Source organism: Lepidochelys olivacea, assembly GCF_965140295.1.
Source record: "Lepidochelys olivacea isolate rLepOli2 genome assembly, chromosome: 1".
Classification (NCBI taxonomy): Eukaryota; Metazoa; Chordata; order Testudines; family Cheloniidae; genus Lepidochelys; species Lepidochelys olivacea.
The window spans coordinates 339,510,465-339,519,630 of NC_140411.1; the positions used below are offsets into that span (position 1 = coordinate 339,510,465).

The window sequence follows — 9,166 nt, forward strand, 5'->3', positions numbered from 1 at the left end:
CTGCTCACATTGAAGTCCATAGCAAGACACCCATTCATTTTGATTGAAGCAAGAGCAGGCTCCATCATGTCTCCCTTGCCTCCACACCATCTCTGAACATATTGTGACAGAAGCAGTTCTAAGCACACTGTCTAATAAAATTACTACATTGTTAGAAATGGACTCTAGGTGAAAACAGCATGGTTAGCATCTGTAGAAGAGGACAAAAAATGGTAAATAAGCCAGCAGAGATGTTGCTGTCTAATTACTGAACTACCTACCAGTGCTGCTGCTAGATTATTAACATTCCACCCTGATCAGAGAATATTCATTCTGGGATGGGAAAGCTATTTATAAAATACTGCCAACCAGAAATTTCACCCTGGTCTGACAGCCCGAGATCCCCATTCACAATACATTTGACAAAGGAAGAACCTTTGGGACAGTCCATTAGAAGGATCACATCTCTCCTGTTATTTAAAAATGTTCCCTTGACATCCAGAACAGCTTTGGGTCACTGACCTTAATCTGAGTCCAGAGAAGGTTTCCACAGAGACTGGCTGATCAGTCACACTGGAACTCCCTTGCACTTGAGGAGTCCGGTCTCTGGTGGCCATTTTGGGCCTGTTCCCAGGAGTAGATCTGAGTGGTTGAAATGATGAACTTGATATTGGCCTTGGAGGAGGACTCTTATTCTCTGTAAATAAGAAGGAAAATCTGCATAACGAATGAAAAACAATATTCTCAGTTATAAAATTCAGCAATTTAAAAACTTAACAAGAGACACCAACCTAGACCATATTACCCACAGTAGCGATGGAGAAAAACTTATTCTGCTAGTCAGCTGTGCCTCCTAAGTACAGGATTGTTCCCTGTAGTGGAATCTCAAGGACTAACTCCTGCTCACTTGTAAATGACTCAAGTGACGCAGTTTCCTTTAAGAGACGAAGCCAGTGCCTCAGATCTACAGTGTAACTTTCATATTCTCAGACGAGAGCTAATATTTACCAGACAGCAGCATAGCGCTAAGGCAGCTTAACTGCACCAGAACCTAGTTACTAAGACCTATACCTGATGGTGAATGTTTTGGTTTCTGGGCTCCCTGTTTGGTTATTGATAAAGGGCCGTTGAGCTGAGCAGAGAAACATGGTGACTCCTGGAGTTTCGGAGTTTTCCTTTCTTTGAAGGGAATACAGGGCGATTTACCTGGTCAACAAAAACAAAGAATATTAATGAGACCTCATTGGCTGGACACAAACTCTAATAATTGCTCCAACTAAACACATCCTTGTATAAATTAAATACAGGACTCAACGTGGAAACCTTTCCATATAGCTGCCAGCTCCTGAAGCCTGCATTTGAAATGTAACAGCTGGGTAGAAACCAGCCATTCATCCTCCAGTGACTCAAGACAGCAGGTACAAATGAACCATTAGGCTGTATTAAGCTGGATCACTGGCAACACACACTTTGCTAGCCCTAAATATGACCCTCTTCCCTTTTATCCCTACCACATTCATCACACAGGTGTATCACTCACAGTAACACCACAAAGCAATGTGATCTGTATATTGTGTGAAATGTACCACCTACCAACAATGGGCTCCAATGTAGCGGCTTCCATCAGAGGACCTCAAAGAGCTTTATGCACGTGAGTCAGTACAACACCCTCCAGAGCATCATCCCCATTTTACAGATGGGGAAACTGAGGGTCAGTGATTTAGTGACTTGCCCAAGGTGACACAAGAAATTTGTAGCAGCAAAGAACAGAACCCAGGCCTGTGTTCTCTCAACCAGGCTGCCCCCTTCTACTAGTTGACAGCTTTTGCCTAGTTGCCTAGACACCTAGTTTTCTGCAAGACTTGACTATAAATACAAGTTTGGATGTGGAGACATGAGAAATGTGTTTAATTAACCTAGTTACCAAGGGTTTTTTTCTGAGGGCCTGAGCTGGATGGCTGCCCAATTGCAGTCATTTGTAACTGCTCCTGTAACTTCTTCATCTGCTCTTGCAATTTCCTCAGCTCATCTAGGAGAGAAAAGAAATAATGAAGCTAGCAGAAAACCAGCATGGATTAAGATTTACAAGATTACTGGAAGCTTAGTGGCTTTACTAAATCATGGGAATTTAGAAGTGATTCTAAGGGGAGAGAGAAAAAGGACTGACGCCATGATAAAAAGAAAGCTCAAGTTCTGTAAGGCTCACAGGGAGCACAGACTTTCCCAGCAGCCCCACTGGAGCTGAATTTTTCTTTAACAAAGGTATTTCTTCATACAATCAACACTACTTAGGTGATGCTATGCCATGTGCATTAATATTTCCTCTCAATACAAGCAATGAAGTGAGAGTACTCAGTACCAGCTTCAAAAGTACCAGGACTGGACCGTACAGCTGCGATTGGCAACAGGTGTGTGTCTCCATGGCTCAACTTAGCATAGTAACAATAGCATTGATACTACCCCTATAAGTTACTCTGATGCTCATTTTTATATTAAGACTTTAACCAATGCAATCAGATTCAGCCCCAAAGATCAATAAACACACAAGAAGCAGTTCTGATGAACTGCCTGTTGTTGAAGTTTAAGTGTGTGATTATTTTTTTTGTACTGGTGAAAGGTGCCAGAGTGACAGCCCTAGAGGGTGAAGAACTCTTTGTCCATAGAACGGGCTCATTCAGTCCTTGGTCTCTCTATTGACAAAGGTGGCATTTGGGATGGTAAATTTTGCCATGTGGACATTTAAAACTGGACTAACCCCAATATACTTACTTAACCCAGGCCACTCAAGAGTCTTCATGAGCGCTTTCAACCACTTCCCAACAGGGTTGGAGTTGAACTGGAGACTTGAGAGGAAGAGCTCTATATCCCTAACCAATCCCGTGAGCCCTCTGGTACACCCCAATCAGCTCTCTAGTGATCCCCGCAGCTTGTAAAGAGACTATATATATTTGAAGGTCATGAGCTTGAAGGGCATGACAAATCAGACAAAAATTGCTGTTTAGCAAACCTTGCAAATCTTGATTGTTTTTCTCCTTCTCCTGATTGAGAGCTGGAGAACAGGGTATTTCCTGAACAGTTTCTTCCTCTTCTTCTGTCAGGTCATCCACATCTCCAAACAACGCAGATGCATTTTCCTTCTGCTCACTGGCTTCACTCTCCTCAGCATCAACCTCCTCGGTGTAGGATGCATCATCCTCTGCGTCAAACAGCTCATCATACTCATCTGGTTCTCCAGCCTCATCTGAGTGAGCTGTGGTCTCTTCAGGAGTATTCTCATCCTCAGCTACCTCATTCTCTTCTAACAGGGAAGCCAACAGCTCCAAGTCTTCATCACCTGCAACAAACCAATCAAACCAAGAGTCACCACAGCCCAATTAAAGGAAAACTGCAATGTAATATGTGCCCAAGATATTGCAATCACATCTAATTACAAAGAAAAGTTGATCGCTAATTAGATGTAATCAGAGCACTGTTTTTTTTTATAAAACCATAAGTTAGCCCCAAACAAATCTGCTGTTGGAAAAAGGAAGACAACAATGCAATACAGAATAGCTTCCAAACTCTTCATCTAATGTAAAACAATGTATCTGAGACACTATTTCTTTAAAATTCGTTATGTATAAAAAAAATTACATGGGAAACAACAAAGCAAGGAGCGGAAATTGTCAGCTATGTTGATCAAGAAAGGTACATTGGAGCTGCAGGCAGAAACACAGTGAATGACAGGAGATTTCTACAGCTTGTTAGGTATGCTCTATATTATTTTAGTTCTAGATTAATTTTTGGTTTATTGCCCAGGCTTCCAAACTGTGGTCCATCAATGGCCCGCAGAAAGCTGGCAGGCCCCAATTTGCTAGCATTTCCTTGTTGGCAGCCTCATTACAAAGAAGAGCCTAGAGGTCTGAAAAAGTAGAAACAGGAGCTGTCCAAAAGGATCAGAGCCACTAGCGGGGGTGGAACTGCCAGTCATCAGCAGGAAATATCAATGGGATCAAAGAAGAAGGGGAGCATATCCAGGAGAGCCTGGGGACCAAGCAGCTGGGCAGCATGTCTGGGGAAGAAGGGGATCAAGCACCAAGGAAATATGTGCAGGGCCAGAAGGGACCAGGCAGTAAAGAAACATGAGTAGAGAGAGAGGAACGAAACAGACTGAGGGGAGATGAAATTCAAAGGAAAGAACAATCGCGTGATTTAGCCTTTGATGCTGAAGATTGTTGGATCATATTAAAGAAGTTCTGTGTTAAAATCACAAATGAGTTTGATTCCCCATAGTTTAAATTCCAGGGTATTACTAATTAAGAGGTCTCTTGGGTTTTGGTACTGTTTCTCTGCCTCTCTGTGTGAAACTTGCAAGCTGCTAATTGTGTTAGTACATTCTAAGACAGTCTGTTCTCAAAGCAATTCTTTGCAACAACAACTACTCACACAGAGAGAGACTCAAAGCAATACTCTGTAACAACAGAAACAGCACCCAGAGACTCCCCACCCTTTTGTTGTATTCATCTCACTTTGTTAACAATTGTGATTAAAATAGAGATAGAGGATGTATGTGAATGGATGCTTGGTGTGGATAACTGAATGATCAGGGAGGTGCCAGCCTAAGAATCCAGCGTCCATTGGCTGAAGATGGCGTCAAGTGGAAATAACCAGAGGACCCCCGGAGGGCAGACTGGAATCCACCCAACAGCCTCAAGAATGGGAGAACCAAAGAACAAGATAACACCCGGCAGCATGGAGTCATCAGGAATGTGCTATCTGCTGATTGATTCAGCAACAGCATGATGAAGCAATTCCCATAGACTGGCATAGGAAGAAATTCCTATAAAAATGGACTCTAGAAAGTGAGAACTTTGTGGTCTGATTCTGCAAACCAACTTCCAGGAGCATCAGATGAGCATCTGACAAGGCCCTGCTCCCTCCTCATGTCCAGACCACCTGGCAAGTGGCTTGGCATGAGCAACTCCAAGGCTGGTAACTATGATAACAACCTCGCAGAACCTCTGTGTGTGTGTGTGTGTATGAATGAATGTGTGAATAAATATGAGATTGAATGGAATGTTATAGCTATAACTAACTGCTTACTATGATTCTTTCTGTATTCACAATAAATGTGGCATTTTGCCTTTTCCCCTTTAGTAAGATCCTGCTGGTTTTTATTTTATTGATATAACAAGATGTGCCAAAGCAGCCCAATTGAAGGAGGCATTTTGTATAGATTGGTAGGGGATTTCGGATACTTCTACACTACAGACCTTATAGCGGCACAGCTGTACTGTTGGAGCTGTGCCACTATAAGGTCTCCTGTGTAGCTGCTCTATGCTGGCGGGAGAGAGCTCTCCGGCCGGCATAATTAAACCACCCCCGACGAGCGGCAGTTGCTATGTTGGCGGGAGAGTGTCTCCCACCAACATAGTGCTGTCCACACTGGCACTTTTGTTGGTGAAACTTTTGTCATTCAGGGGTGTGTTTTTTCTACACCCGACCGACAAAAGTTTTAACAATAAAAGTGCTAGGGTAGACATAGCCTTAGTCTCTGGACCTCAAAGGCATCTGCTAATAAACAATTACTGTCATTTAATTTTACACTAGTTAAATGCAGTTTACAACCATGAACTCATTAACTCTGAACTCATTAACTACACTCATTTATTGGCCCTAGATGTAAAAGGAAAGCGGGGCGAAGGAAAACTGCATTTCTCACCATCCATGATTTCAACAGGACTTCTTCAGCAGAGTCCCCAAAGGAAGAATCTCAGCTGTTAGGGAGAGAAAAGCAGCAATCTTGTTAACTTGAATGACAAATAAAACAAGGATTCAATGCATAAACTGGGGACACAAATCCAAAGATTTCTTAATGTGTTTAACTATTTAGAACTGCAATGGTTGCTGTCTTGGCCACTTCCTTATTTCACCAACCCCCTATGCACAGATGATAATAATCCTCTCAAAGCTTCCAACTGAAATAGTTTACACTTCTATACCACTACATAGCAAATTAATGGCAGAGCAGGGATGAGAATCCAGTCCCATGATTTAACCATTAGACAACACAGGCTCCCTCAACATGGTGAGCTTATCTCCTCTACTTTGCATGTACATATGATTTCTTAGTCCATAAGCTATCATTGGTTTCTTATTGTAGGGACACTGAATTACAGGCTCACATTTATACCAAAGTAACTCAGAAGTAACTTACAAACCATGCCCACCTCCCTTTAGCAAGTGTTTCTTCCCCAGTTCCTCTATTTACTATGCTTACTTTTTGTGTCTCATCTTATGTGAACTCTAATTTTTGGTTTAAGATCTCTAATGTTGCATTTCATTTTTCTGCATTTAGATTCTGATCCTGCAGTGAGCTACATGCAGGCCCAAGGTCAACAACTGAAGTCAATTGGGCTCCATGCTGAGCTCTTTGCAGCATCAGAACATTAGGTTCCTTATTTAAAAAACAAACCACCCAAACACGTTAATAGATTCATAGATTTTTAAAGCCTGAAGGGACCAATGGCTCTCCTATTTGGACCTCCTGTGTAACACAACCCATAGAGTTTCATCCACTTACTCCTGTATTGAACCAAATAACTTGTGTTTTATTATAGAGTATCTTCCAGAAAGGCATCCAGTGTTGATTTGAAAGCTTCAAGAGATGGAGAATCCACCACTTCCTTTGATAGTTTGTTCTAATGGTTAATCACTCTCACTCTTATAAATCTGTGTTTTATTTCTAGGTTTCTTGTGTTTCTTTCAACACACAGTCATTAAAATAGATGGACCCGTTTTTATTTCAGTATATGATTATTTCAGTATATGAGTATTTCAGTATATTTCAGGATGATGATCCAAACATATGGACACTTCCCTAGAAATCTGGAGCACCAAACTTCGATATTATTAATTAGACAGGAAACAAGTGGTGGTGCGTGGGAAGAACTCAGTTTCTCCTATTGCTTATTATAGGTTACTGGACAAGCAGATTTCTTCAAAGACATTGAACACTGCTTTAGAGATCATCAAACAATAATCTGGAAAGTTTATTTAATGGGGAAAACATCATTTGGTCACCACTGAAGAGTCAAGTGGATAAACGAAATTGGGTGCAGCACCCAAAAGTGTGCCAGGAGCATTACTGAGAAAAACAGATATGGCCCCATACCCCAAAGAGTTTAACTCCTGAAGTCAGAAAATAAGATACAAGGGACAGCAAAAATAGAGTGGGTGATGGCAGAACAAGAACTACTAATATCAAGTAGCACAGTTTCTTATACACACACAGAGATCTATGGTTATGTAGCGCTTCAGTGTAGACACTACCTATGTTCGCCGGTGTAGGTACTCCATCCACCTCCCTGAGAGGGGTCGACGGAAAAATTCTTCTGTTGACCTAGTGTTGTCTACACCAGGGGTTAGGTTGGTATATGTACATCTCTCAGGGGGGTGGAATTTTCACACCCCTGAAAGACATAGCTAAACCCATGTAAGCTCCTAGTGTAAACCACCCCTAAGAAGTGTTTGCTGTAAACTCTAAAGCTGCTTGAGAAGTTTCAGCCAAAGTGATAATGTTTAAGGCTGCAAGTTTGTCAAGGAAGTCACGGATTCCGTGACTTTCCATGACTTCTGCAGCGGCCGGTGCACCTTGCTCAGGGGCAGCTCAGGCAGCCCCTGCCTACACCAGATGCACTGGCCCCTGCTGGGGCAGTCTCGGGTCACCGTGCTGCACCCCATCCCCGTGTGGCAGGGAGCAGGGGGTTGGGGCACCGGACAGGGTGAGGCAGGCTCTAGGCGGTGCTTACCCAGGGGGCTCTTCGGAAGTGGCGACATCCCCCCCGCTCAGCTCTGCGGGCTGCCCCCACCCAGAGCACTGGCTTCACAGCTCCCATTGGCCAGGAACCACCGCCAACGGGAGCTGCGGGGGAGGTGTCTGCAGGCAAAGGCAGCCCGCAGAGCTGCCTGGCCACGCCTCTGCCTAGCAGCTGAGCGGGGGGGATGTCACCACTTCCGGGAAGCCCACCAGGTAAGCACCGCCCAGAGCCCGCCTCACCCCATCTAGTGCCTCAACCTCCTGCCCCCTCCCACATCCAAACAATGCTGAGGTCCATCCTGGCACACAGCCACACGCAGCAAGGCAAAGGGAGCTGGAGCCATAACATTTTAATCATCACCCCATGGAAAAGGGAGTACATCAGGAGATCGGGTGCAGCGTGGGGCTCCCCGGTTACCCTGCAGGGTGCGTGGGGAGCAGTCAGGGAGGAGCTGGTTTCATTTCTGACCCACTCCCCATCTCTTTGAATCACCTGCGAGATGCTTCACAGCCGTGACCGGCCTCACGAGCATCCAGACAGAGACACCTCCCAGAACTATCCATGACTCTTCCCCCCGCCCCTTCCCTTCCCTTCCCTGGGCGCCGCCAGAGCCATCCCCGCACCCCGACTCCACATCCCCCAGCACCGAACCTGCCCCCCACGGGACTCCCCCTCCCGCCCCCAGGGATCCCCAGCCCCCTTCTCCCACCCAGGCAATCCACAGCCCGGATCTCCTCTCCTCCTGGAGTCCCCCCCGACCCGATCCTTGCCCCCGCGGGACTCCTCCCTCAGCGACCCTCCTGAGATGACAAGGGGATCCCTCCCCCCCTGAGACCCCCGATCCTTCCCCGCCTGGGACCCCTGCCCCCGAATCCCCCTCCCCGAGCACAGACCCCGTGTCCCCCTCTCGCCCCTCGGAGACCCCTGCCCAGGAATCCACAACCCCGGTCGCCGGGACTCCCGCAGATCCCCGACCCCTCTTCCTCCTCCTCTAACGGCCCCCGATCTCCTGCTCCGGGCAGGCCCCGCACTTACCGCGCCCAGCTCCGCTCCCCTCAGCCGGGTCACCCGCCAAAATTCTAACTAGGCCCCGCCCCCTCGCCTCTCGGGTCACACGCAGGCGCAACTGCCTCCCCGGCCAGGGGACAGACGCTGGAGTGCTGCGCATGCGTACAGCATCTCTGGCCCGCAGAACGGCGAACGGTGGGAACTGCGCCATCTTTATTAAGGGCGGCGCAGTCCTGCGTATGGTAGAGTAGTGTTGTGAAGCCAGTGGTGCCATCTTGCTCAGGGGCAGGCATGTATCCTGCTCGAGGGCTGCCTCTTTGGGACTAATGTTTGTTAAATGCCTGCCTTGAGCTCCTCGTTCTTCCGCCTGGAAGCCTTGG

General features: G+C 46.0%; 1 protein-coding gene across 1 annotated transcript in view; it reads right to left on the reverse strand.

Moving 5' to 3' along the window:
* The window catches only part of MCM10 (minichromosome maintenance 10 replication initiation factor), a 33,875-nt gene extending 24,989 nt beyond the window's left edge, over positions 1–8,886 (reverse strand). Inside the window, exons 1-6 of the mRNA XM_084639146.1 lie at positions 8,814–8,886; positions 5,681–5,735; positions 2,987–3,313; positions 1,904–2,008; positions 1,051–1,185; positions 502–676 (exon numbers count right to left, since the gene is read on the reverse strand). Coding sequence (XP_084495272.1) covers positions 502–676; positions 1,051–1,185; positions 1,904–2,008; positions 2,987–3,313; positions 5,681–5,687 — 749 coding nt within the window. The 5' untranslated portion in view covers positions 5,688–5,735; positions 8,814–8,886. The remainder of the gene's footprint in view (positions 1–501; positions 677–1,050; positions 1,186–1,903; positions 2,009–2,986; positions 3,314–5,680; positions 5,736–8,813) is intronic.
* Between the last annotated feature and the right edge of the window lie 280 nt (positions 8,887–9,166).